Source organism: Emericellopsis atlantica (assembly GCF_019669845.1).
Source record: "Emericellopsis atlantica unplaced genomic scaffold F5Z01scaffold_16, whole genome shotgun sequence".
NCBI lineage: Eukaryota > Fungi > Ascomycota > Sordariomycetes > Hypocreales > Bionectriaceae > Emericellopsis > Emericellopsis atlantica.
The window spans coordinates 373,687-399,161 of NW_025764718.1; the positions used below are offsets into that span (position 1 = coordinate 373,687).

The following is a 25,475-nucleotide window of genomic DNA, read 5'->3' on the forward strand; positions in this document are numbered from 1 at the left end:
AAGATTTAGGCTAAATTTATATAAAAATAATTAAACTTAAGTAATAATAATATAATTATATTAATATTTATAATTATAATTAAAAAAATATTTAAGTTTATGATTATAAAGTATCTTTAAGATATATCTACCTTAAAAATTAATTAAGTTTTTCTTACCCTTAGGCTTAAGTATAATATAATACTTTTTTTTAATTTTTTTTTATTTTTTAATTTAAAATAAAATAAAATTAATCTTAGTTTTATATTATTTAATAAGGGTCTTAGGCTTAAGATAATTAGCTTTAGCGAGGGTAGAGCTTCTTTAGGCTAAACTTATATTATTATTAAAGCTATAAATAATAACGCGGACCTTATAAGAGGTAATATTAAATAATATCGAGGATATCGGTAAGGTATAAAATATTAAGATATAGCTAGGTTTGAAGCTAAAATTAAGACTTATAGTAACTTTAAGACTATAGCGATTAATATTAATTATATTAAGGTTAGTTTTAAATTAATAAATTATATAATAAATAAAGGAGGTATTAATAATAACTAAAATATTAATAAGCTATATATATAAATTAAATAAAGAAATAATAAAGTAAAAAAATAATTATTAATATATTAAAAATAATAATTAAAATATAAACTAAGGCTAACTAAAGATATATTAATATTAAAATAAAATTATTATAAAATTAATCTAAATATATATAATATATTAAATATATATAAAGAGTTTATTTATTTAAAAAGAAAAAGTATAATAATCGTATTTAAATAAGCTCAGGCTAAAGTAGCGATAACTCAGCCTTGGCTCTGAAAATGGATTGGGAAGCCGAGATCTGTTGGGGTTGACTATAGAGGTATATATCCGAGAATATGCTCCTTTCCCAATGTACTCCATTGATGCCAGCTGCGGGGTGTCTAGTATTGTCGCAGCCTTTCACGCCCTTGCACCCTTTCCATTATGCCATTACTCATGACTGTTATCTTGTATTGTGCAAGTCTAGCACGAGAATGTCCGAGGCGCCAACCTTGGCGAGATCGTCCATCACCAGTGCGATCTTCTTCTTCTCAACCATCGAGCTGACAGCGACCCAACCATCCTCATCGAGAGACGTAACAGTAGGCGCCCTTTTGCCAGGTGTGATCTTCGCCGCATCTGACAGGCTCGAGCGCTGAATGTTATACTGACAGAGCACATATCTCTGTGCTGTGATAACACCACGAATTCGGGAGGCGATCAATTCCACCATCTCAGGATTAGAAGGCTTGTTGGATTTGATGAGCACGGCCGTGGACTCGACAACGGTGTCGATTGCCTTCAAGCCAGCAGCCCTCATTGTCTCGCCGGATTCTGTACACGATAATTAGAAACAGCATCCACCGTCGCGGAGTCAGGGAGTCGCTCACCGACCAAGTCAACGATACCTTCCGCAACACCGAGCGCACACGCCGCCTCCACGCTCCCACTGAGCTCTATGAGCTTGGTGCGCAATTGCCGTGTGTTAGCAGTCGCTGACTCGGCGTTTGGGTCGCCGTCCGCAGCTGCCTCGAGCTTTGCAAAGTGATCAGCTGCGAGATGGACGAAGCTTGTGCCAATAGTGGTTCCAATCAAGTCTCTCGTAGCGGCAAATCTGCCCTTCTCTGGGACCTGAACTTGTAACTTGCAACCACCAAAGCCAAGATCCATCACCATATCGCATCCTCCCCCGGGTGTCGTCGCTCGCACTGCTGCTTCATGCTCCTGTACCTGATCCCATCCTGTGATGCCGAGGTCGACACGACCCTGCCCAACAAAAGTTGGAATGTCGGCGGCCGGGAGGAAGATAAGTGCAATCGGTAGATTCTTCACGAGCGCAATGTCGAGGCGATTCTCGCGGCGGAATTGAATGTCGGCGCCCTCGAGAAGGTTGAGGGTGGCGGCATTGAGCCTTCCCTCTGCGGGTTGTTAGCGAGGGATTTCCACATCTTGAAGGAAAAGACATACTCTTGGGAACAGCAAAGAGCAGGCGACCCTCTAGGCTTTATATACACACCATTAGCGCCTGAAGCCGAGTGAGGTGGGGTCAATGGTTCTAGAGAGGGTATACTGACTGATTGACAACATCCATAATAGAGGAAATCAACACAATAAGCCCGTCTCTGCAAGATCAATAGGCGATGCAGGGTCCTCAAATGTTGCGCGACGAAGATCAATGAGTCGAACCAACGCAGGTACGAACTCCGATCGCGGGGCAGAATGTTGGTGGGGGGCGATGACTGTGACGTGACAGTTGCAGGGATGGGCTTTATACTTGGTGGGAAAATTAACATGGAAGGGTGACTGTCCCATGTACCTTGATAGATACAGCCCGTCTGCTGTGCTAAATTTAGGTTTCGATCTAGGGCTTCGAGGTACTGAAGCTTACTGTCTTAAGTACCTACGAGGGGATCGCGTTTTTCGTGAAGGCTTAATAACGGCTCGTTAACTAATTAAAGACTATTAAAGCGTTATATAACGGTCTTAATATTCGTGATTATTATAGCTAAGATAGGAAAGAGTACTTTCTTTTTTTTTTAAATTTTATTTTAATCTAGCGGCCGAAAGGAGCCTCTATAACAAGATCTATAAAAATTATATTATTACAAGAGCTTTCGAAAAAAATATAATTAGAGCTATTTTTAGTTTAAAAAGTTAAAGTTAAAGTTTAAAAAAAAATCGGGCTTTTTACGCTAATAGGTTATAGATTATTAATATACTCATATAACGATTAGTTATCTTAAAAAAACGCTATTCCCTCGTAAGTAAGTACCTGCGCGGGCATCCTCGGTTTCGTGGTAGACTAAGGTACGGATACTACGTACAGGTACCTGAGTTGCTATAGACGCGGCAACGCTTCGTGGTGCGCACTAACGTTTGGTTGCCTTCAATGTTGCATGTGTGAACGCCAAGGCCCGAGTACGTAAGTAAGGAAGCTACAATTCATCCGATGGCGGCTCTACGTCCTGCGCTATAACAGCTTGTTGGGGCGCAACACTTGTTTGCTTGATTGTGTTTGTTATCGCACCAGCCTCTCTTTCCACGACTTCGCGCTCCAACAGCTTACCCTGGATGGCATTGGCGTGTTTTTGCTCCTCCTTTGGTAACTTATGAATCACTTTTCTCTCTACAAGAGCGCCCGCTTGATTTAATTGAATAGCAGAGGCTTTGGCTCGTACTCTTTTGAACGTGTTCCTCCCGCGACGCCGTGATGGAGGCAGCAACGCGCACGCACTTTCTTCATCACACTGAGCAAGTGAGTAGTATTATGCCAACTTTCTGAAAATCGCTTATCATCGAACAGGTCCACGGAATAGACAAGGACGCCTGTCACTTCTGCCAACTTCGAGCCTTTCCTTCCCACCGCACACTTCCCATCACTATTGTCAATACCCTTAACAATGAAGCGTTGCCGCAGAACTTCCGTTTCATCCAACGGATGAAATTCGGCCCAGGCGTTGAAGCAGCTTCCCCGGCCTTTCTTTCTGGTTGTGACTGCAATGTTGACAGTAATTGCCAATACGAACGCTGCCAGTGTATGGGTGAAATCGAAATTCCCGAAGCAAAGGACGACAGACAGCCAGAGCTGAACGCGTATCATATGGAAGGCGACAAGGCCGGTCTTCTACGGTCATCTATGCTAGATTCAACCAGGCCGTTGTACGAATGCCATGCGTCTTGCAGGTGTACTAACTCGTGCCCGAATCGAGTTGTAGAGAGAGGTCGTACGGTACCTATACAAATCTTCCGAACGAAAGACCGTGGATGGGGTGAGAAATATCTGTGTACTTTTGTTCTGACCCGCAGGCTAAACATACTTAGGTGTCCGGTGCCCCGAGGCTATCAGGAAGGGGCAATTTGTCGATTGCTACCTGGGCGAAATCATTACCTGGCGAGAATCTGACCAGAGGCGCCAGGCATCATCTATTGCGGAACGGAAAGACCTCTATCTGTTTGCCCTGGATAAATTTGAAGACCCTACTTCACATGATCTTCGACTGAGGGAACGATCTTTTGAGGTCGACGGAGAATTCATGTCCGGACCGACACGGTTTATCAACCACTCTTGTGATCCCAATTTACGTATCTTCGCGCGTGTCGGAGATCACGCAAACAAACACATCCATGATCTAGCACTTTTTGCGGTCCGAGATATAGCACGCGGAGAGGAGCTTACTTTCGATTATGTGGCCGGAGTTGACGATCATGAGAGCAACCACGACACCATTAACATGGAGCTATGCCTTTGCGGCAGCAGTAACTGCCGAGGATATCTCTGGTGAGTGCGCTATCGCTGTCTATGCGAGGTCGAGCCATTACGTGCGTGGGGAAACGTACATGGGCCTTTAGGGACATGTTGAGTCAGTCTTAGTACAAAATCAACCGGAACGCCAGCGTGGCTTGCTGTTATTCGAAACTATGGACCGATGGTGATCGCTACCGCAACACACGTCTGGCTTCGCAATTCCATTTCATGTATATCGAGGCCGCTACTCCGTGACCTTATTTCTCTATGAAACCTGTCCTTAACATTGGAAGTCTTACGGCCGCCGTGAGCCTGACTGCACCGGTCTATGCACCCACGAAGAGCCAGCCAATATGTGCGGCAATCCTTGGAACAGATTGTGGGGGGACTGTCGATCTGCCACTGTCCTCTCCGTGAGGTCGGGAGCAATGAGTATCATACTGACCACTGTCTTCGTCTACTCATGTAAATCCACCCTGCTTATGGGCCCTGGAGATAACCTTCAGTGTTACATCAAGTAAGCTATCGCCATCAAGGTATTCTCGCTGCGTACAGTATGTATCCAAATCAGCTCTAGCTGGTCGCTGTTAGCTATGATTAGGTATATTGTTGCTTCGCAATTGTGCTACGTATGTTTTTACGGCACATACCGGCCCAAAAAACCCCCTTTTTTACATAGCCTGACAGAAGATCTGCGGCCCGATCCTTTCGATTTTATGTGCTCTGATGTGGTCTAAAAGTACTGCGCGGATTGATTGATCATATGAGGGCAAGGCGGTCGCTACCTAGATCTATCTGGCTGTATGGGTGCTGTAAGACTGGGTCTCTCGTGGTGGAACATCGAAATAGTATAATTGAGCTAAAAGTTTGTAGTCGGAAGGAAAGACTCCAGCGGCAGTAGAGCCAGACAGCCATAGTCATCAAACGCTTTGCTCATTGACTATGGAGGAATCCAGAGATATTAATAAATGTACCTATCACCTCACGGTCCTCACCTAAGGTCGTGCCAGAGGGGTGGATGCAGCTATGCCGAAAGAAGAAAGCTACTTTGACCGCTTTTGGTCCAACTCGGGAGAGCCGCATGGAAGGCTGGCAGAAAAAAAAAGTTACCAGGTACTCGAGACAGCCCACCTTTCACCCATTTCCTTGTGCGCCGACGATTTTGGAACAAGCAAACAACGCTGTGCCCGCAACCATGATTTCCAAAACTCCCGGAAAGAAGAGGAAGGAACCGGTCGAATCTGTAGAGTCAGATGACGAGCTAGCAGGTGCTCCATTGGATGGTGTTCTGTCAGACGCTGATGATGGTTCGAGCCTGGCGGCGGAAGACGTCTCTGAAGGCTTCGATAGCGAAGAGATTGACAACGATGAACATAGCTCCGACGCAGAGAGCGTTTCGAGCATCTCAAGCTTTCAGAGACATGCCGATTACAAAGTTACAACAGATGCAAACGGCAACGAGCGCTACGAATATGCCGACGTAAATCCTGTGTATGACAGCGACGACTCGGACGCCCAAGAGCAGCCTAACACGATTGGCGACATTCCATTGTCATTCTACGACTCCTATCCGCACATTGGATACGACATCAATGGCAAGAAGATTATGCGCCCGGCGACTGGCGATGCTCTTGATGCCCTGTTGGACACCATCGAAATTCCCAAGGGCTGGACCGGGCTGACTGATCCTCAAACCGGAAAGCCATTGAACTTGAGCCAGTCCGAGCTAGAGCTTCTGCGCCGATTGCAAATGGCGGAAGTACCTGAAGAAGGGTTTGATCCTTATCCGGCATGTCTTGTCATCCCCTTGCTCGCCGACCTTCCACTAATTCCTAGCAGGACATGGTTCCCTACTTCACTGGTGTCGAGGAGAAGATGCCGCTTAGTTCAGCACCTGAGCCTAAGCGACGATTCTTGCCATCCAAGCACGAAGCTAAGCGTATAGCCAAACTTGTTCGTGCCATCAAGGACGGAAAGATTCTGCCCTACAAGCCCCCCGAAGAGCGCGACCGTGAACAGAACCAAGAAGAAGAAACTCACTATGACATCTGGGCCAACGAAGAGGCTCAAGAACCCCATGTCATGCACATCGCTGCTCCCAAGCTTGCACCACCGGGATACGACTTGAGTTACAACCCCCCACCCGAGTATTTGCCAACGGGCGACGAAAAGAAAGCATGGCAGCAGACAGACCCCGAGGAGCGAGAGAAAGAGTACTTGCCAGCACAGTACGATGCTCTACGCAAGGTACCTGGGTACGGTGAATTTGTCAAGGAGAGATTCGAACGCTGCCTGGACCTGTATTTGGCGCCACGCATCCGCAAGAACCGTCTCAACATTGACCCCAACTCCTTGTTGCCAAAGCTTCCGCGTCCTGAGGAGTTGAAACCTTTCCCTACCCTCTGCCAAACGATTTTTAAGGGTCATGAGGGCCGCGTGCGGACTGCTGCTTTTAGTCCGGACGGCGAGTGGATCGCCTCAGGAGGCGACGACGGAACTGTGCGGGTTTGGTCCCTCAACGGCCATCAAGAATGGTCTGCTCGTCTGAGCCCTGATGAATCGGTCAACATCGTGAGATGGCGGCCCAACAAGGATGCTTTCATCTTGGCTGCTGCCGCTGGCGAGGATCTTTTCCTTGCTGTGCCGCCACTTGTCAACGACGCTACCGAAAAGGCTAGTCGAGATGTGTTGGACGCGGGCTTCGGTCATGCTGCTCATAATGCTACGACCGATGGGAACAACGTCATAAAGAAGGACACTCCGGCTAAATGGTCGCGACCCGGTACCAAGCTCGAAGAAAAGGGTGTATTGCTGAAGCTTACTGTCAGATCGGCCATCAAGATGCTGAGCTGGCATAGAAGAGGCGACTTCATCTGCTCAGTCTCGCCACGTGGACAACGGAGCTCGGTCGCTATTCACACGGTCTCCAAACACCTCAGCCAAATACCGTTCAGACGCCTGCCAGGCCTCGCTCAAGCTGCTCACTTTCACCCCTCGCGACCTTATTTCTTTGTGGCTACCCAACGTGTCATCCGTTGCTACGACCTCCAGCGACAAGAACTCGTCAAAGCCATACAGCCAGGTGCACGATGGATTTCTGGATTCGACGTCCATCCTGGCGGCGACAACCTCATTGTTGGCTCTTACGATCGCCGCCTGCTGTGGCATGACCTCGATTTGTCAAGCAGGCCTTTCAAGACGATGCGGTTCCACAGCCAAGCTATTCGTGCTGTCAAGTACCACAAGAGCCTACCTCTGTTTGCAGATGCGAGCGACGATGGCAGCCTGCAAATTTTCCATGGCCGAATCGTGAGCGACTTGATGGAGAGCGCAACAATCGTGCCAGTCAAGATGCTCAAGGGCCACAAGGTTACCAGTAACTTGGGAGTGATGGACGTTGATTGGCACCCGCGGCATCCATGGTGCCTCAGTGCCGGCGCTGATGGGACGTTGAGGCTTTGGGCGTGATCATGTAGAAACTCAGCTCCGTATAACTAATGTAATAAAGCGTCGGCGTTCGGACTCACCAATGTTGTGATCGGTCTAAGAACAACGCAGTCTCAAGGCAGGACACTGTTGCACTCGGTCCCAGTGAATCGTAAGTTAGACAATTGAATTCGAATCTTCCATTTTATTGCGCAATGCCAGGCACGCCTAAACTTAAAAACCTCCTAGTACAGACAACCTTAACAATAAACCTGAACCGGCACGCAGGTCATAAGCTCATAACAAAGGAAGTGAATGTGTAAGAATCCTGAGGCTACTAATGCCAGGCAAAGTGAGTTCAATCACCATGCAACAGTGTGCAATGCACGCCAGAAGCTGTTCGCTTATTGTATAGCTCAAAGCTCCTGCTTGACGTGCTGAGCTTTGGCCTTCGCTTCAGCCTCAGCTTCAGCGGCCTTCTGCTTGGCAGCTTCGCTGCCCAAGTCCAGCTGCTGAGCCACCCAGTTCCAGCCATCCTTGGCAGCGTTCTCGAGCTTAGCGAGGACAGTGCCACCGGGAGATGATGTTCCGTATTTGAAGTAAGTGGACTGCTTCCGGGCTTGTGCTTTTAGCTCTTCAAGCTTGGTACCTTGAGGAACAGGGATGCCGTAGCTGTCAAGATAGGCCTTGAGCTCAGTCTCGGTCCACGAGTCAAAGACGGAATCTTTTGCATCAGCTGTAGCACTGGAGATGTATTCGGTAGCCGCAGCATAGGCTGAGCCGCCAGCAGTTGAAGCAGACGAGTAGGCGGAGTTGGCTGCGCTAACGAGCTCCGCACGTGTGGCATCCTTCTTCTCAGCAGCCTTCTTGGCTGCGGCATCACCATTCTTAGAGAGATAACCCCTTAGATTGTCGTACGAGAAGTCATCAAACGTCCACGCAGTCCATCCGGTAGCGGCCTTGTGCGAGTGCTTGCGGGCAAGAGCACGGAGATCGTCGGTGGTGGAGCCTTGGGGCACAGGAACGCCGCGGGCGTCAAGATAAGACTTGAGTCGGCTGTCGGACCAGCTCTTGACAGCTGCATCAAAGGCATGCTGGGAGGCAAGAGAAGCACTGTCAGTGGCCTGCGCAAATTGATTCTCCGCGTTGGATGTTGCTGCGCCGAAAGCGGATGACGCGCTCGATGCCACTGTATCGCCAAGGATCTCAGCGCGATTCTTGCGGACGAGAGCGCGAAGCTCATTCACTTTGGTGCCCTGTGGCACGGCGATGCCATTTTTGTCGCAGAAGTCCTTGAGCTGGGACTCGTTCCACGCATCGATGATCATATCCGTCAGAGTCGCATACGCAGACTGAGCGCTGGCAGTGGCGCTGGCAGCTTGGGAACGGGACCTGAGATATGCCAGGCGCGAGTTGCGGCGTACAGAGGCAATCAATTGGTCACGAGAAGTAGGCTGGGGAGCAGGAAACCCGTGAGCATCAAGCCACTCCTTCAACTCGGACTCAGTCCATGTCTCGTACAACCAGTTGCCAGGATAGGCGGTCGTTTCGCCAAGTTTCTTAGCGACAGTCTCATAGCCTTGACGTGCCTTCTGTAGCATAGTGTCGCGCTGGCGCGGCTGGGGCACTATCTTTTGTCAGTCGTCGTCGGTGGCGGTAAGTGAAGGGTTTCTCACCAGGGACGCTGTGCTTGTCGGCGAATGCCTTCAGCTGGCTCTCAGTCCAGGTGTCCAAAATCCAATCCTTGACGCTGCCCCATGCCTGCTGAGCGCTATCTTCAGTCTCATACCAGTTGGCTTGGACTTGCTCAAGAAGGCTATCTTTCGTCGCCTCGGCGTCCGCCTTGGTCTCCTTGCCCTTGCTTTGCAGGTACTCGCTGAGCTGAGCCGAATCCCAGCTCTTGTAAGGAGCAACAACATATGAATCCCAGTTCTTTTCAATCAAGGATTCAAGGTCTTTGCGATCGGCAGGCGTTGGATAGGCAATATTGTTATCCGAGAGCCAACGCTCCAGCTCAGTTTCATGCCACTTGTTGTATACTGTTGAAATGTTAACTCGGGATCAACTGGAAGATGTGTCAATTATTTCGTACCAGCTTTGCTGCCAGGAAACCAGCTGCTTGCAGCAACTCCAGTGACAGCGAGAGTTGCCGTCACGAGAGTAGAAAGGTACCTCATCGTGGAGACGCGTTGATGTTCGAGGATGTTCGAGGAAAACTTCCTGATGAAAAAGTTTACGTTGATAGTCCAGTACGAGGAAATGGGGGAGGATGAAGGAAAAGGTTGATGGAAGGAGGAAAACCACCTGCCGGTGGATGCCGGTAAAGCAATGAGGTAATGCACAGCAGGCAATCATTGTGTCACACCCACAGGTGGTGACTGACGACTGGAGCTGTGTCAACTGAACTGTCAAGCTGGGGTCCATAACGTCACTGTCTCGTACGTGACTTGGAGCCAGCCTCCAGAGCACACAGGTGCAGCTACTGGCATGTGCCATCATACCTTAGCATTACGCCAGGTTCATGTATTTTTGAGGCACTGTCCTCCGCACTCACTGATCCAGCTCGGACACTGCGTTGCTGCTACGTACGTACGATCTTTGATTAGCCAGTCCTGACTTATGACGCACCGCTTTTTCACGTTCGGATGAGCTCTCGCTTAGGTACGTACGTGGTGCGGTTTTCTTCACTTTCCAAAATGACGTCAGGCTCGAGCTGGCTTTGATTACAGACTCTCTACTCCGTACCCGGCAAAGAAAACAAGAGGCCATCCGGTGGCGTGAAAACTTCGTGTGTCGACTAAAAGAGTAAGGGAGGTACACAAGACTTGGCCATTTGATTATTATGCTTGATTAATCCTCTGTCCTAATGTCTTTCAGTCGAAGCAGGATACTACCTGAGTCTAGGTCGTAGGCTCGTAGCAGTTGCCAGTTTCTGCATTTCTCCAACTGTATCTTGGCAACTTGAGCCAAGGTGATCAACACACATCGGATGCGGGGGAGGCAGCATCGGAAGGGGACCAAAAGCTCCGACCGCACCACTACTATACAAAGTTACAAGTTACCTGGCCAGGCTGACCGGACCTTACCTCACCTCACACTGTCCACCTACCCCAGTACCGAGCTCGGGACCCGAGCCAACAGTTGACAACCAACAGATATTACCATAACTACGTGCGACTGCACCAACGCACCTTGATCATCATGGAGGACCTGAGTGTCGTATCGGGTATTGAGAGTTGTAGCACGGCAGGGGACTAGAGGTTGTGACGAAGGATTCTGGGCTCGTAAGAGATTGGCATCAGGTGCGAAACTAGATTCTATTTAACTCGATGCGCCCGACCCAAAGATGACCCAGATGCTTGCACGCACCGTAGGAATGTCTGCCAAAGAACGCCGGCGATGCCTCTGACGCTGCTCATGCATAGAAGTTGACAGTCTAAAATGGAAGTTAGCATCAGATTATAGCCAAGAGCTCGCGACCGACAACTCACGTCTTTCTTCTTTGCCTGCACTTCCGCAATGGCGTCGACATAGTGCTCGTGTCCTATTTTGTTTTTCCCTGACCGGAGAGCAATCATACCTGCCTCAACACACACGGCTTTGAGCATGGCACCACCGAACTCATCCGTGCTGCGAGCCAATTCGCCCCAGTTGACACCAGGGTCAACTTTCATCTTGCGTGAATGGATCTTGAGAATTTGCGCTCGCGCCTCTTCGTTCGGCAGAGGAAACTCGATCTTGCGGTCGAGACGCCCAGATCGCAAAAGCGCCGGATCTAGGACATCCACACGATTGGTGGCTGCAAGCACCTTGATGCGGTCGTCTGAAGCAAACCCATCAAGCTGGTTGAGCAGCTCCAACATTGTGCGCTGGACCTCACGATCACCGCTCTTCTCGCTATCAAAGCGCTTTGTGCCTACCGCGTCCAGCTCATCGATGAAAATGATCGCCGGTGCCTTCTCTTTGGCAAGAGCGAAGCAGTCGCGGACCAGCTTGGCACCATCACCGATGAACATCTGTACTAACTGGGGACCAGCAAGCTTGAGGAACGTAGCATCTGTCTGCGCCGCGCAAGCACGTGCAAGTAGAGTTTTGCCTGTTCCAGGAGGACCGTACATCAGCGCGCCCTTCGGAGCTTTAATGCCAATCTTCTTGAAGCGCTCGGCTTCTTTCATCGGCCAAACCACAGCCTCCACGAGCTCCTCAATTTGCTTGTCAAGCCCACCGACATCATTGTATTGCTCTGTTGGCTTCTCATCGACCTCCATCGCCTTTACTCGACTGTCGTACTCGGCCGGAAGTGTGTCGAGGATGAGGTACGAGTCCTTGTTCACACCAATGAGGTCGCCGGGCTTCAGTTCCTCAGAGTCGACCAGACCGATGAGTGGCAGAAAAATAGTTTGTCTTGTCGAAGTCTTGATCACGGCTGATTTACCAACGCGGGTGGCATCAAGATCGATGTTCGCTCCCTCTTCTGAAGATTCGGCGGTCGGGTCCAGGTCGAGCAGCTCAACAACATTGCCAACAAGATACGGTAGTTGCCTTGGTAGTTTGCATTAGCGCGGGCAGTTCTGTAGCACATTCATAGCCTTGCTCTCACCTGTTGTTGGCGATTTTGTCGACATTGTCCTTGATCTTTTCCCCCATAGCTGCCTTCTCGTGCGATAGTCGTGACAGCTCGCTCTTCATGATCCGTGAGTCGTTCTCCAGCAGACGTTTACGAGTCTGGATATCTTGCGTTCCGAGGCTCAGGATTTCGTCATCCAGTATGTCATCTTCCTCCTCTGCTTCGTCCATCTGGGCATCCAAGTCCGCATCTTCCTTGCCATCATCATTCTGCTTCTTCTCTTCCTTCTCCTTGCGGTCGAGGTCGTCGAGCTCTTCGAGGGTGGACATGATGGCTGATTCAGGGAATGATGCAGTGTCCGGTTCTCGATGAATTCAGAACTGCAAAATGCTTTTGCAGTCTACAAGTGTTGTGGCAGGGGCGCGCAAGTTCGTTGTTCGCGTAACTTAGTAGTGCTCGTCCGGATGGTCCAGTCGAAGGATGTTTAGCTGCAAGGCAGTAAGGTCGCGCGTAATCAGCTCCAGTAGCTTCCAGCCTACGAACGTCGGGTGTCATCATGCACCTAGGTAGACTAGGCCTAATATGGCAGCGGTCCCTGGTTGATCCGGACCCACGTTAAGTTTTGCGAGATTCAAGGGCTCCCATAAGGTAGCTAGTAACCGCGTCTGTGAGGCCGTAACAAGACAACCAGGTAAATAAGTTCCTTGTAGACGCTGCTGTCTGTCGCTGATTGCATATAGAATGGTGTGCGGACTTTCACAAGCTGCGCGGCCATGCGTGCAGCATTGGGCGCGCGAGGCTCCTTCCATCCGCAGCTGGTGTGCAAGATCAGCATTTACGACAGCGTCAAGAAGCCAATATGCGGCGCTGGCTATACCGCGAGCGGCCGCAACGACTGTCGAATATGTCCCTTCAACTAAGCCACCTAGTGCTCGTCCGGTCGAGACGCGGAAGACACAAATGATACGCGCCTATACTTCGATGCTGCGATCCACACCGTTGATCCTCTTTTTTCAGCACAACAACCTCACGGCAGTGGAATGGGCGTCCATTAGAAGGGAATTGGATAAGGCTTTGCGATCCGTGCCACCTTCGAACGGCGATCTGGATATTGCTGATCAGGTCAAATTGTCCGTCCTCCGAACGAATATGCTCGACGTAGCACTCAAGATCATTGAGTTTCACGACGCCGAGGCCGCGTCGGCATCTGCTTCAACCCCCAGGACTGCCAAAGGGCCCCTTGTTCACGATCTGTCCGCCGTGGCATACGACACCATTAAGAACACTCCTATTCCGACCTCGTCTGCTTACGCACAGATCGAGCCTCTGCTCGTGGGTCCTTTAGCGGCGTTGACCATTCCTGCCGTATCCCCTCAACATTTGGCGGCGGCACTTAGTGTGCTATCGCCTGTCCCCAAAAAGTTCCCTGCCCCCAAGAAGAGCAAAAACCCAGGGTATCATGAGCCGACATGTCAAAGTGCTTTGGCCAAACTATTCATGGTCGGTGGTCGTATAGAGGGTAGGATCTTTGATCAAGCTGGGGTCCAGTGGGTTGGGGCCATAGATGGAGGGCTCGATGGTCTGCGAGCTCAGTTGGTGCATCTTCTCCAGAGCGCTGGTTTGGGTGTTACTACAGCCCTTGAGGGAGGCAGTAAGAGCCTGTGGTTGACCCTGGAGTCACGGAGAGCACAACTGGACGAGGAGAATGGAGATAAACCGAACGAAGGCAACCAGGGCTCGTAGATCGTCGTATCTAGCCTGGACGAGGGGTTGACTCTTGACACAGGAGCGAAGGCAGGCATTCAGAGCTCACCGGTGGGGAGAAGATGTAATTATACAACTGTAAGCGTATGTATCAGCTAGAAATAGGACCACGTGGCTCAACAGAACAGACGACACATGATGGATGTGAAAGACGTGTGATCGGTGACTTTGTCCCTCGAAGTCACCATTGGTCAACGTTTGAGAATGATCCAAGGTTGGAATCTGGCGGCACGGCTTAACTTATCTTGGATAGTTTGTGCGATTGACACGTAATTCTGGCGCCATGGACGCGAAGGAAGGGCTACCTGCATTACCTATCTACCTACGGAGTAGCTACTGATGGATGACCGGAGTGACACGCACTCGAATCCACTCTTGTAAGTTGTCGTCGCCGGACGTCGGGATTTGACCACCCACCCCACATCCCGGACCCCTGCCCCTAGCAGCCGCGGCCCGCCAGCCAGAGAGTCGCGCTCAGTCATGCAGCTATGGCTCGGGGTCGTTTATCGACCTTGATTCCTTGAACACTCGTCAGCCTCACCTTGCGTACCTTGGTCATACCTGCCTGTAGTCTTTCCGACCCCACGATCGGCCACGCCCAACACCATGGACTTTGCACCCTATCAGTCCTCGCCCCCCGAGCACGGCCGCGTCGCGTCGCCGGATTACAACGCCGCGTCTCCACGGGCATCGCAAGACACGCGCCGACCTTTCTCTCCGAACCTGACGCGTAGCCCGCCGCCATTGCAGCATCCGCAACCACAGAGGGGCTGGACAGGCTTCGATGGGCAAGCCGGCCCATGGTCGGGAAACGGTGGCGCGAACCAGCAAGCATCGAGTAACCCTATGCCAGGCGCACATCCCATTGCTGAGTTCAGCGAATTCGACACAAGCCTCGGGCTGCGATTGGACTACGAGGCATGCTTAGCATACTTAGCCTTCCCGCCCATTGGAGCTATCGTCTTGCTTATTCTCGAACGTAACAGTGACTTCGTGAGGTGGGTGTGTACATCAAGCTTCTTGTCCATAAGCTAAGTCATCCTAACAGGTTTCATGCCTGGCAGTCAGCACTTTTGTTCACTGCGATTCTGGTGCTGCACTTCCTATTCGCATGGTCGTCTTTCATGAGCTGGCTTTTGTTCCTTGGCGACATAGCCCTCATTGCACTCTTGGTAAAGCGGACGTATAGAGATGCGGAAACATTGGACAGGTTTGTTATTGCGAAGTGAAGGGCGCAGACTGATATTTACTGACGTATCAAGGTACGAAATGCCTTTTTTTGGAAGGTTAGCCACTAGATTTGTGGACGATGAATAGGGAGCGGTCAAACTTTCAATCTCCCGCGCAGTGAAATTGAGGGCATTTAGTACCGAATCTGTCGCAAGGGCATACCACGTTGCCGAACCGGTGCACTCTACGGCGTGCATTGTACATAAACCAAATGGAAGATTGTGACCAGCGGTGTTTGTCCATAAGGCATCCAAGGGCGGATATCAGGGTAGTACATCGCCGTCTGGGAATGTGTTGTTTGAGAACCGGTGTTGTCTTGGCATGTTTTTGAAGCTTGCCACTCTATCCGTACTATTACCAAACCAAACAAGGCTGCCCAGTGTCCCTAGATACCTGAGGAGTCTTCAGTCACTGGGCTTATTTTGCAACCTCTCTAAAACAACTGGTGTCTTGCAAATCACTGGCCCAATTTCTTACTTTTGAGCGTGTTCATGGTGCCCTGTTCCTACGCTTGCCACACTCGAGGACAAATATCTCTGGCTACCACCACTATCTGAATACTCGAACCTGTGTCTTGTAAGAGACAAAGTTTGCATCCTAGACTTAGTAGTACATAGGTCGGAGTGGGCGAAGTAGCGGGAGCAGTGGTGGATCACCAACGGCGCTATCCAATGTGGAGGGAGGTACCTTGGAACTTGTACGAGGCTACGTCGAATAAGGACACCAATCAGAAGAAAGATCTGCATGTGGATACTGGGGACTACCTGGGGGCGTGGGAATCGCCTCCAGATCCAGTCTTCTCCACGAGTACTGAAAGCCTACGATGCGCTCTGTCCGTTTTCAATGAACCTACCCTTAACTAAGCAATCAATTCCTTAAATCTACATCGCCATCCATCAACCGCGCCATTATTGCTTCGGCCTATCGCCCACCGCCCACATCGACAGCCGTTGTGCCTTTTTCTCCCGGGGAAGGCATACTCCTCGAGTTGCCGTACATACTTCCAGGTTACTTGCCACCGCATCGCATCACTCACGAGTCACCCTCGAAGCCCCGGGCAGCGAAACCCACCCCTGAACTGTGTGATTTGCGAGAGCTGTTGCCGCAGTGTATTTCCCATCGCGACGCCATCTGTCAAAAGAAGTAATCAACACGTTTATATCAACATCGATCCACGACGACATCGACGACGTTCGCGGATGCGCATGCTGGGCGAGGCCAACACGAGCACCTCGATCACATTCTACTATAGCCTTCAGCGTTGACCAGAACTTTGCGCCGTTGGCGACACTGTAGTGGACCTAGTCAAGGGCCGCTGTGTCCGCAGCTTGAAAGTTACGATGCCAACCCCGTCGTCCGGCCCGTCGCAAGGAGGGCAATCGCCAACTTCACCAGTGTTTTCAGTTTGTCCAGACGAAAGTCAGAGTCCATTAAGTGGAGAAAGAGGAGGAAGTGCGTTGCTCATCGAAGATGGAAATATGCCACTCCCTGCAGGACTCGACTTGGAACGCTTGCCACCGAGCCACGCCTTCAATGACGAGTCGCCAGTCGATGGCACCAGCACACTGGAGGAGGACATCTCAGGAGACTCTTCCTCACGCGCCACAACATCGTCCCCCGCATCGCGCTCTAACCATATAAATGCGACGCCTCTGCCGCCTGTTGATCACGATGCCGATAGACACAAGTTCGGGGATTATGGCGAGCACCGCCGTAGCCACACGTCTGCTTTGCGGTCAGCCAGAGCTCCTACTACGGTGGCCGAGTCGGCAACTCCGCCTCGAGGCGAGCAAATCGGCGATTCTATGCCAGAAGATCCAGACACAGAGATGAATGTACCATCGAGTGCATATGACTTCCCCACCCTACGCGTATGAAGCATTTACGACAATGATGAATGAACGATAGATAAGCTAACGTTGCTTAGACCAAGCCTCCCTGTATATGTCCGTTCCTGCGCCCCGGAAGCAAATTCCAGGGGATGCAACAATCTGAGAAGCAGAAGTACGAGGTTCAAGTCGAGATCAAGCACGTGGATCCAAGAGAGTCCCTCTTGTGCGGATACCTGCGAATACAAGGAACGTTTCCACCAGATACGTATTGCAAAACACTAGCTAACACCGTGAAGGCCTGACGGAAGACCACCCAACGCTCACCACCTATTTCGAAGGAGAGATCATCGGTTCGAAATACAACTTCTTCACTGCAAATGAAGCTTGGGGCGCTACGCACAAGGACGATCTCAGTCACTGGGCTAAGTTCGGAGCTTTTCGGCCGTTCCAAAAGCAGGCACGTCGGGGCATAGTGCATATTCCTGATGTGTTTCAACGGGAACACATCTTCATGCGCTGGAAAGAGCATTTCCTCGTACCCGATCACCGTGTGAGGACAATCACTGGTGCCAGTTTTGAGGGGTTCTACTACATATGTTTCAATCAGCTGAGAGGCGAAGTCAGCGGTATCTACTTCCATTCAAAGAGCGAAAAGTGAGTGCATCGACCCAGTCATGGCATTCACAGTATAAACTGACATCGGCGCACAGATTCCAGCAGTTGGAACTTAAGCATGTCAAAGATCGAGGCTGCTTCAGTGCTGTCGAATTCAGGTGATGTTGCCAAGTTGATGTTGAGATAATATCTTGGGCGAGTTGCATCATCACCATAATCTGGGAGCATTTGCCACTAGTATGGACCATTTGGAAGCGGCTGATGTCGCCTGTTTTTCTATTGCACCTTTGAAGCCATGCTGGTTAGAATGCCACACCGTAAGACAGCCTTTCACACCAGGCCTACCCAAGTGATGTGAGGACCAAGAGCTCAATTGACTCAGCGAAATTGCCACGGTCGCAGACGAAGGTCAATGGACTGTGATAAGCATGCGTTTTTATTCTTCAGTCTACTTACTTCTCGCTGTTAAACCCCTTGAAATATTCATTTCTGAATGGGTTTAGCTCGTCCGCCGTTCTACCCTCCACCGTCACTTGTTGGCGCACTGCAAAGGCTTGCAGAGCCGCTGGAGATACCTCAGCGTCTGACACGCGACGGTAAGTAATCAGTCTACGTGACCCTGTGTGCTGTTGTTAGCAGGTGTGACTTATGACGGTGGGCCTGGCTTCTCTGACATTTGTGGAAAACTTGAGTGCAAACTGAGACAACCTGAAGACGAGGATGCTCAGGTATAGCAATTTCGCGGTCCTCGTCGTTTGCTGTGGGCATCCAGAAGGACAAGCGGCCGTTGTCTACCAAAGTGGACGCCGCGAAAGCCAGGATATTGTCCAACATGGCGTAGAAGCTGTATGGCTTCTTAGGCGGCACATAATCGGGCTCTCTGTTTGTTATCAGCTGTTGTCCTTTCTCAAAAGAAAAGAAGGGAGAGGGGGGGCATCAACACACTTGTAATTCTTCTTGCTGAGTTCGAGTTGCCACGGTTTAAGCAAGGGATCTCTGCATCCCAGCACCCGCAAGCCTTCTCGAACACCGTATGGGGGGTCACAAACGATCCCGTCCCAGATCCTGCGTAATTGAAGTGGCGTGTTGGTGAGATCAGATGCGAAAACGTCTCCGATGCGTTCTTTCATTCCGTATTGCGAGAAGTTTCCCTTGAGACTCTTATCCTTCCCATCACCACGGAGACTTCTCCCGTCAATGTCGCTGCCCCAGGTTGTAGCGCCAAAGTGCGAACATGCTATAGGGAAAGACCCCGTCCCTACGAACGGGTCAAAAAACAATTTCCCCGAGTCCGCAAGCGCAATGTTTGCAGTGACCAAAGCCAACTCCGAGTCCATGCTCGTTGTTGATATGTACCCTCGCTTTTTCAGGTCATACTTATGGACGATGTCCCGCGATGTCCCTCCGACAAATCGCGCAAAGTAGAGTCTCTCCGGGTTTTCGATGCCCAAAAAAACACTCTGATACGGCCAATACTCGAAGATGGTGAAGTGCTCTTGAGGGTCTTTCATTTTGATAGGACCCTCAAACGGCAGATAGGCGAGGGAATGAATGATTTCCATCCGAGCCTTCTTCGATCGCGTACCTTGGAAACACTCCACCTCGAACTTGAACGATGCATCCTTGTACAAGTGTCCACGATCAGGTAGTATAGATTTGATATCCTCGTGGAGCTCATTTAAAGTCGAGCCTGATCCCCAGAGTTCATGAATGGACTGGGCCAGAATTGATCGACTTATTACTCGTTTCGATGCCTCGACTGAGGACATCTCAACGATACAGAATGGATTCTATGTTTGTCAGAATGATACGTGAAGAGTGTTGGGCTAAATACCTTGTCATCATGTTCCGCAATTTTGAGATCTTCACACTCGAGCTCCGCGAGAGCTTTGAGTTCTGCCAATCGGAAGGACTCATGAATCTGAGCAAATCGAATGAGAAAAAGCATCTTGGATGGACTCAGTTTGAGGTTTTGTGGGAAGACTGGGCGGCTGATGCTCTTTGGCCCAAATCGCCGCAGGTTATGTAAATGTTTGCGGCTGCCGCCTTTCGTGAGATCCCGAGAACTCTCACCTGTGACCTACCTCAGTCTCGCAGACCCAATGAGAATCCTGGACACAAAGCAATTTTTTGGAGGAACGACAAGGTCAAGGTAAAGACCGCGGTTGTTATTTAATAGACTCATGGTTTTCCTTGCCCGGCATTTTTGGATTCACCCCCTGGGACTGATTGTCTCTCAAATCGCTTGTCCCGCGCTCATACTGCAGATCCGGAAAAATTAAAAATTCGGAGTACATTCATAAGTGACAAACGACACCAACATATACAATAGTCCTGTAATGGTCTAATGCCATCGATTTCAATATCTATGAGGAGATCATGCCTAAGTAATTTAGCACAAGAAAGAGCATTATCGCGATAGTAGTCTCTGGGAACTCAATTAAGGTATGATTTTCCCTTAGCAGGGTCTTGCGGATGCTCCGCACGGCGGTTGAGTCTGCCATGAGTTTTAAACACCTCCAGCAATGGAGACTGCCATTTTGTTTCCCCATGCATCAAGCTAGCACAGCATTGACCACAACTGGCGCGTCAAAGTCAAATTGTACCAGAATAAACCATTGTATCCTCACTTTAACATTTGATCGAATTCCTCGCACCGTCGAGGCGTCAACTGAAGCCAATGGTTCCCAAGATGCCCCCGGCGGCGTACCAAGGCACACGGTGCTTCGTCACTTATGGCTCCATGGGTTACACTCAGCGCGGCCAAATTCCCTACAACAGTAAACCTTGGTCAGATTTGATGGGTTTGGACTTCATTCAAAAGGTATGTCTGGTTCATGCCACAAAAATTGCTACGGGCAGCGGTTAAGAAGATTTAGGTAGATGTGATCATGCCTCACGAGTTGGCAAATGCCCTGCTACGCAAATTAGAGGAAGAGCAACCAGCGCCGCGATTTCATCGCGTGTTCATGACTTTGCAGCAGATTCTGGAGGGCGAATTTTTCACGGAGTACATCAAGAAAGGTTAGTAAGGCCACTCCTGGCGTGTACCGCTTCACTAATGCAGCCCAGGGAATGTGTTGATGCTTTCTGAAGGCATCACAACAGTCGATAATATGTTTACTCTCAAGGAAGGTGCGAAAAGGCTTGCTTTGCACGAATGACTCTTAACTGACGCTCTAGGCATCTTGACTATGTACCTAGACAAAAAGTCCTACGAAGAGGCTGGTTTAACGGGTAGACCACACGGATCTGAAGGGCGCCAAGGGATCAAACAGAGATGGGGTTTGTTATTTCCACATCCCAACGGCTACATTGCTCGTGTCATACTGACTCGTGCAGTTGTCTCATACGACCTTCGGTGTCCATCGATGCTCCACGGAAAGAAGGGGTTCGATAGATTGAGGTATGCTTGCAAGGAGGTTTTGAATAAGCCATACACTTGGTTATTCTGTAGCATTGACAAATCGAGTAAGTGAAGCCTATCTTCTGCAGAAGTTTGCTGACCATAGGAGCTCCGAGCCCAGACCCGCTTCAACAGCACCATCCGACCGGGTTTACCTCATCGCCAAGTATTGCGAAGGATTTGTCAGTCAGGGCTGTGATCCCGGGTATATCTCCTGATATCCTGCATGAAGGCGACCGAGCTGGATTTGAGATTGAGGCTTGCGAGTTGTACGAGTGGTTATCCTTAATTCGACTGCAAAGTCCCCGGGTCTCTTCGACAGACAGTATCGACAGTTTCCTTGCGCGTTATGATACTCCACAGCAACCCGAAGGAGTTGCCAAGGTTTGTAAGATAACCTGGCAAGGATTTATAGGACCGCACTGGCTGCGGGAACTAGTGGCGACCCTGTTGACAGCAAGCTTCCAGCGATCGTGGTTTGCTGTCAGTGCGACTCAGTTCTCTCGCAATGTTTCCGGCAGTTGCAACGAACTGACACTGCTCAAGGCTGCCGAGAACCCAAACCAATACCTCTCGTGGAGAATCGAATCCACCAAATAGAGGCATTCAGCCCATTTTCGACCGGACAGCCCTTTGGTCACCCAGCCCCTGGTCCGAAATAGCATCTTCAACCAATCTGCGCAGATCTGCTTGACCTTGTGGTGTGTCGAAATCATCGCGCTGTGCAAGCTCCTCGATTCGGCGGCGAAACTCAATATCGACATCGCCGGGCACATCTTCAACTGGATCCATGGTACCCATGGTGACTCGCAAGCCCTCTGGGGGTGGAGGTATCGACTCAGGGATCGCGTTGGAGATCGTACGCTCGATATCATGTTCAGATTCCTTGGTCATGAGATATGCAACAACTTCGGGAAATTCGCCTTCGCCTTCGAGTTTCTCCCTCGCGTTCAACCCTTCGGAGCCTTTGTGAAGGATGTCGGCGCCAAGCTCCTCCACAAGGACCTTGGCGGCGTCTGGGGTTTCTATGACGAACAGTGCAGTCTCATTGTCCTCGTCTTTGATATCCACGTCGACGCCGAAGTCTCGAATCAGTGTCCGCAGGAGATCAAGGTGGTTGTAGCTGGCTGCTGCGTGGACAAGAGAGTAGCCATGTTCGTCCTGCGAGGAAGCCAGACCTGAGTTCGCGCGCAACAATGGCAACAGTTCTGGGCTGTTGTCGGACGCAAGGATGAATGGGTTCGGGGCCATCGTCAGTAGAGCTGCTCCGTTGAGGGAAATTCGTATCGTTTGTCGTGTGTTGGCCGGGTCAATGCTGTCGTAAGGTATAGGTAGTGAATAGCAGAGCCGGTGATGCAGTGACGGCGTACGTGGTAGTGGGGTTATAGAAATTTCGGCGGGGTATTACTCACACACACGGCAATGAGGCGACTTTAAACCAAGCAGTCTACGGATACGACTAACTAAGTACCAAGTAGATACCTGCTAGGTCCGATTGTTGAATTCCGCTACTCAGGACAATACGATGATTTGCGCTACGTACTCAATTTGAACCCTCCGCCCGGCCAAAGCTCGTTCGGAACTTGCAGGAAGTTGTATTACGCCTGCTACGGTTTGATGGATACGAAATGGCGGACCTCAAGATGATTTTCGCAGGTCACGAGGCACCTTGTTGGAGGGCCTTATTTTTCAGTCATGGAGATCAGGTCCGTATATAAGTCACTGGGCCCGGTCAGACCGGTGCACCTTGGATGTTTAGTCACTATCTCATGAATTAAGCTAGCAAGATACGCAATATCTTGTTTCCATCAAGCAATATCTACCTACGCACTTGGACATACGAAGTCGACATTGCTCACCACGCCACATAGCAACGTCAACCCCTCTCAGACACATCCATGATAGCAGCTTCGATACCAAGCAAAGCCACCGTGGGCGGACCTGCGGTGCGGCTCGCCAGGACTGCGACGCTCTACCATGCCCCGTCACACATCAACGGGCTGAGGCTCGTCTGTGCTGCGTCGCAATCCCATGCGGCCCCTCGATACTTCTCGACAACATCAAGAACCCAACTTCGGGACTTCTTTCCAAAAAGGGAGACTGCCCATATCCAGACAACCCCTGCAGCCTGGCCCCATCATGGCTACACCATGGAAGAGATGAAGGCGGTGGTGCCCGCTCATCGCAAGCCCGAGGGCCTGGTCGACTGGGCCGCTTGGAAGGTCGTCCGCATAGCCAGGTTCTGGATGGACTTGGCCACGGGGATGCAGAGATCCCAGCAGGTGGACAAGAAGAATCCCACGACAGCTGTCGCGGCTGAAAAGCCCCTGACAGAAGCACAATGGGTACGCCAACAGTGAAGCAGAAAGGCTCCAACACGTGCTAACCAGAACAGCTCATCCGCTTCGTCTTCCTGGAGAGCATTGCCGGCGTGCCAGGGATGGTGGGCGGTATGCTTCGACACCTCAACTCCCTCCGCCGCATGAAGCGCGACAATGGGTGGATCGAGACGCTGCTCGAGGAGAGCTACAACGAGCGCATGCACCTGCTCACGTTTATGAAGATGTGCGAGCCCGGGTGGTTCATGAAGACCATGATCATCATCGCCCAGGGCGTCTTCTTCAACGCCATGTTCGCGACGTACCTGGTCGCGCCCAAGGTCACGCACCGCTTCGTTGGCTACCTGGAGGAGGAGGCGGTACATACCTACACGAGGGCCATCAAGGAGATCGAGGAAGGCTCGCTGCCCAAGTGGTCGGATCCGGACTTTCAGATCCCGGACATTGCGGTTCAGTACTGGAAGATGCCCGAGGGCCATCGCACGATGAAGGACCTCATCCTGTACATCCGCGCCGACGAGGCCGTCCACCGGGGCGTCAACCACACACTGGGCAACCTAGACCAGGCTGAGGATCCGAACCCCTTTCTGAGCGACTTTAAGGATCGCGAGATGCCCAAGCCAGCGCTGAAGAGTGCTGGCTACGAGCGTAGCGAAGTCATCTGAGCGGTGGGTCTGTCCCGTGTACTATAGATTTCTTGTTGTAATCATAGAGAGACTTGCTGTAATCATAGAGAGATACTATCACGTGCAAACTCGCGAACGGTCTGTAGAAGGGTCGAAATCCAGAATCCTCGTCGTTGAGGTCGTGCCTTGGATGGGTGGATCCATCTTTGGCAGTCAACCTTGCGTCTTGGCAGGCCAGGGGTCGGATCTGCCTTGCCAGGGTAGGCCCCGCAAAGGGAGATCCGCGAGACTTTGGAGTCTTGGACTTGTTGAACGTCCAAGTGATTTGTCGCGTCTCATCCCCTTTCGAAACTTTGGGATACCTGGCCGTGAAGGGGGCGGCTTAGGCGTGACGAGGCCTGCAGGACAGCCTGGAACCTGGTGATACCGTGACGGTACATGGGATATGCATAAGAGTCCATAACCGTCAGCGTGTGGTATGGAAGCAATCAGTTAGGTGCATGTGCCGCCCTGTCAAAGCCAAACAAGATGGATGCTGTGAGCCATTATGCGCAGGTATGCGACATCTATTTGTGGAAGTGGGTATCTTGGATGTTTGACAGTTTGAGAAGCTGGACACTGGTTCTGTTAGTCTGGTCAGACATGAAACGCTCAATCTCTGATCAGTGACGATGATGATATTTTGGAAGCTTGGAAACGCCTTCGCATACTTAGGCAGTTGGTAAGGTAGTCTAAGGAAAAAAAGATGGCATTGAGCAGACTAGACGCAGGATGACATCATGCCTTTTTACTTCAATTTGTACACCAAGTTACGTACTAGTGGCCATAATAGTGCCGAGTCGGTCTTGAAGAGAACGCGGTCAACAAGACGAGCATCTCAAAGGGGAAGTACCCGAACTACCATAGTGTAGAAGGTAGATCAACAAAGACGCCAAGCCCGGATCTCACTCCTTCTGCGGCGAGCATGGGGGCAGCCACACGTTAATAGGAGCCACGTTGCTGAACTCGCGCGTCCTTGCGAAAGTGCGTGTCCTCCATGTGAAGGCGCACATATCGACGCTTGGCCAGTGCAGAACAGGGAACTCAAGTTCAGTCCCAACGACTGGACACGCGAGATGCAAGGCACCACCAACCACAGCCTCGACTTTAGGCTCGCGCAGATGCTTCATGCTTATTATGAAGAGTGAGCTAGCACGTATGAATGCCGAACTCGGAGTTTCCCGCGGCAATGTCCTGTTGCACTGTACGTACTACGTATGTTCTTGTAAGCTGTTGGCCTGTTGGGCTGCACTGGGGACTGGACCCTGAAGTTCCTCATCTGGCAGTGGCTGGAGCCCTGGACCTTCCACTGGAGCGGCATGGAGTCCAGTCCAACTTAGTCCAGTCCAGTCCAGTCCGCTCTGCTGCTCACA

General features: G+C 50.6%; 12 protein-coding genes across 12 annotated transcripts; 7 read left to right on the plus strand and 5 right to left on the minus strand.

Annotated features, from left to right (window-relative positions):
• Positions 1-523: 523 nt before the first annotated feature.
• On the minus strand, positions 524-2,433 carry F5Z01DRAFT_657519 (uncharacterized protein). The gene is made up of 4 exons (XM_046263651.1): positions 2,088-2,433; positions 1,981-2,015; positions 1,404-1,931; positions 524-1,347 (listed from the first exon to the last, which is right to left on the minus strand). Exons 1-4 carry the CDS (start codon positions 2,102-2,104, stop codon positions 977-979), a joined length of 951 nt encoding a protein of 316 aa, XP_046117470.1. The 5' UTR covers positions 2,105-2,433; the 3' UTR covers positions 524-976.
• A 790-nt stretch (positions 2,434-3,223) lies between these two features.
• On the plus strand, positions 3,224-4,295 carry F5Z01DRAFT_623446 (uncharacterized protein; the record flags this gene model as incomplete). The annotated part of the gene is made up of 3 exons (XM_046261317.1): positions 3,224-3,268; positions 3,317-3,782; positions 3,835-4,295. The coding sequence occupies 3 exons, from the start codon at positions 3,224-3,226 to the stop codon at positions 4,293-4,295; spliced, it is 972 nt and encodes a 323-aa protein (XP_046117471.1).
• A 1,158-nt stretch (positions 4,296-5,453) lies between these two features.
• F5Z01DRAFT_681960 (NUC169 domain-containing protein) lies at positions 5,454-7,726 on the plus strand (the record flags this gene model as incomplete). The annotated part of the gene is made up of 2 exons (XM_046265728.1): positions 5,454-6,047; positions 6,098-7,726. The coding sequence occupies 2 exons, from the start codon at positions 5,454-5,456 to the stop codon at positions 7,724-7,726; spliced, it is 2,223 nt and encodes a 740-aa protein (XP_046117472.1).
• A 374-nt stretch (positions 7,727-8,100) lies between these two features.
• F5Z01DRAFT_623803 (uncharacterized protein) lies at positions 8,101-9,861 on the minus strand (the record flags this gene model as incomplete). Its single annotated transcript, XM_046261341.1, has 3 exons — positions 8,101-9,311; positions 9,361-9,723; positions 9,777-9,861. 3 exons carry the CDS (start codon positions 9,859-9,861, stop codon positions 8,101-8,103), a joined length of 1,659 nt encoding a protein of 552 aa, XP_046117473.1.
• A 1,238-nt stretch (positions 9,862-11,099) lies between these two features.
• Positions 11,100-12,580, minus strand: F5Z01DRAFT_623521 (P-loop containing nucleoside triphosphate hydrolase protein; the record flags this gene model as incomplete). Its single annotated transcript, XM_046261323.1, has 3 exons — positions 11,100-11,120; positions 11,176-12,226; positions 12,285-12,580. The coding sequence occupies 3 exons, from the start codon at positions 12,578-12,580 to the stop codon at positions 11,100-11,102; spliced, it is 1,368 nt and encodes a 455-aa protein (XP_046117474.1).
• Positions 12,581-12,618: 38 nt separating this feature from the next.
• F5Z01DRAFT_145191 (uncharacterized protein) lies at positions 12,619-14,435 on the plus strand. The gene has a single exon (XM_046257690.1). The coding sequence runs from the start codon at positions 12,993-12,995 to the stop codon at positions 13,992-13,994; it is 1,002 nt and encodes a 333-aa protein (XP_046117475.1). The 5' UTR covers positions 12,619-12,992; the 3' UTR covers positions 13,995-14,435.
• Position 14,436: 1 nt separating this feature from the next.
• On the plus strand, positions 14,437-15,525 carry F5Z01DRAFT_144567 (UPF0132 domain-containing protein). The gene is made up of 3 exons (XM_046257687.1): positions 14,437-15,013; positions 15,064-15,225; positions 15,278-15,525. The coding sequence occupies exons 1-3, from the start codon at positions 14,622-14,624 to the stop codon at positions 15,330-15,332; spliced, it is 609 nt and encodes a 202-aa protein (XP_046117476.1). The 5' UTR covers positions 14,437-14,621; the 3' UTR covers positions 15,333-15,525.
• Positions 15,526-16,347: 822 nt separating this feature from the next.
• F5Z01DRAFT_146532 (vacuolar import and degradation protein-domain-containing protein) lies at positions 16,348-18,102 on the plus strand. The gene is made up of 4 exons (XM_046257693.1): positions 16,348-17,116; positions 17,179-17,320; positions 17,374-17,731; positions 17,788-18,102. Exons 1-4 carry the CDS (start codon positions 16,586-16,588, stop codon positions 17,852-17,854), a joined length of 1,098 nt encoding a protein of 365 aa, XP_046117477.1. The 5' UTR covers positions 16,348-16,585; the 3' UTR covers positions 17,855-18,102.
• Positions 18,103-18,144: 42 nt separating this feature from the next.
• F5Z01DRAFT_681964 (S-adenosyl-L-methionine-dependent methyltransferase) lies at positions 18,145-19,640 on the minus strand (the record flags this gene model as incomplete). Its single annotated transcript, XM_046265729.1, has 4 exons — positions 18,145-18,311; positions 18,367-18,572; positions 18,638-19,482; positions 19,527-19,640. The coding sequence occupies 4 exons, from the start codon at positions 19,638-19,640 to the stop codon at positions 18,145-18,147; spliced, it is 1,332 nt and encodes a 443-aa protein (XP_046117478.1).
• Positions 19,641-20,185: 545 nt separating this feature from the next.
• F5Z01DRAFT_144507 (ribonuclease P 40kDa subunit) lies at positions 20,186-21,835 on the plus strand. The gene is made up of 6 exons (XM_046257685.1): positions 20,186-20,516; positions 20,572-20,716; positions 20,765-20,827; positions 20,876-20,977; positions 21,035-21,163; positions 21,208-21,835. The coding sequence occupies exons 1-6, from the start codon at positions 20,373-20,375 to the stop codon at positions 21,696-21,698; spliced, it is 1,074 nt and encodes a 357-aa protein (XP_046117479.1). The 5' UTR covers positions 20,186-20,372; the 3' UTR covers positions 21,699-21,835.
• F5Z01DRAFT_145042 (uncharacterized protein) lies at positions 21,438-22,721 on the minus strand. Its single transcript, XM_046257689.1, has 2 exons — positions 22,511-22,721; positions 21,438-22,413 (listed from the first exon to the last, which is right to left on the minus strand). The coding sequence occupies exon 2, from the start codon at positions 22,347-22,349 to the stop codon at positions 21,705-21,707; it is 645 nt and encodes a 214-aa protein (XP_046117480.1). The 5' UTR covers positions 22,350-22,413; positions 22,511-22,721; the 3' UTR covers positions 21,438-21,704.
• A 275-nt stretch (positions 22,722-22,996) lies between these two features.
• Positions 22,997-24,102, plus strand: F5Z01DRAFT_623487 (alternative oxidase; the record flags this gene model as incomplete). Its single annotated transcript, XM_046261320.1, has 2 exons — positions 22,997-23,443; positions 23,494-24,102. 2 exons carry the CDS (start codon positions 22,997-22,999, stop codon positions 24,100-24,102), a joined length of 1,056 nt encoding a protein of 351 aa, XP_046117481.1.
• Between the last annotated feature and the right edge of the window lie 1,373 nt (positions 24,103-25,475).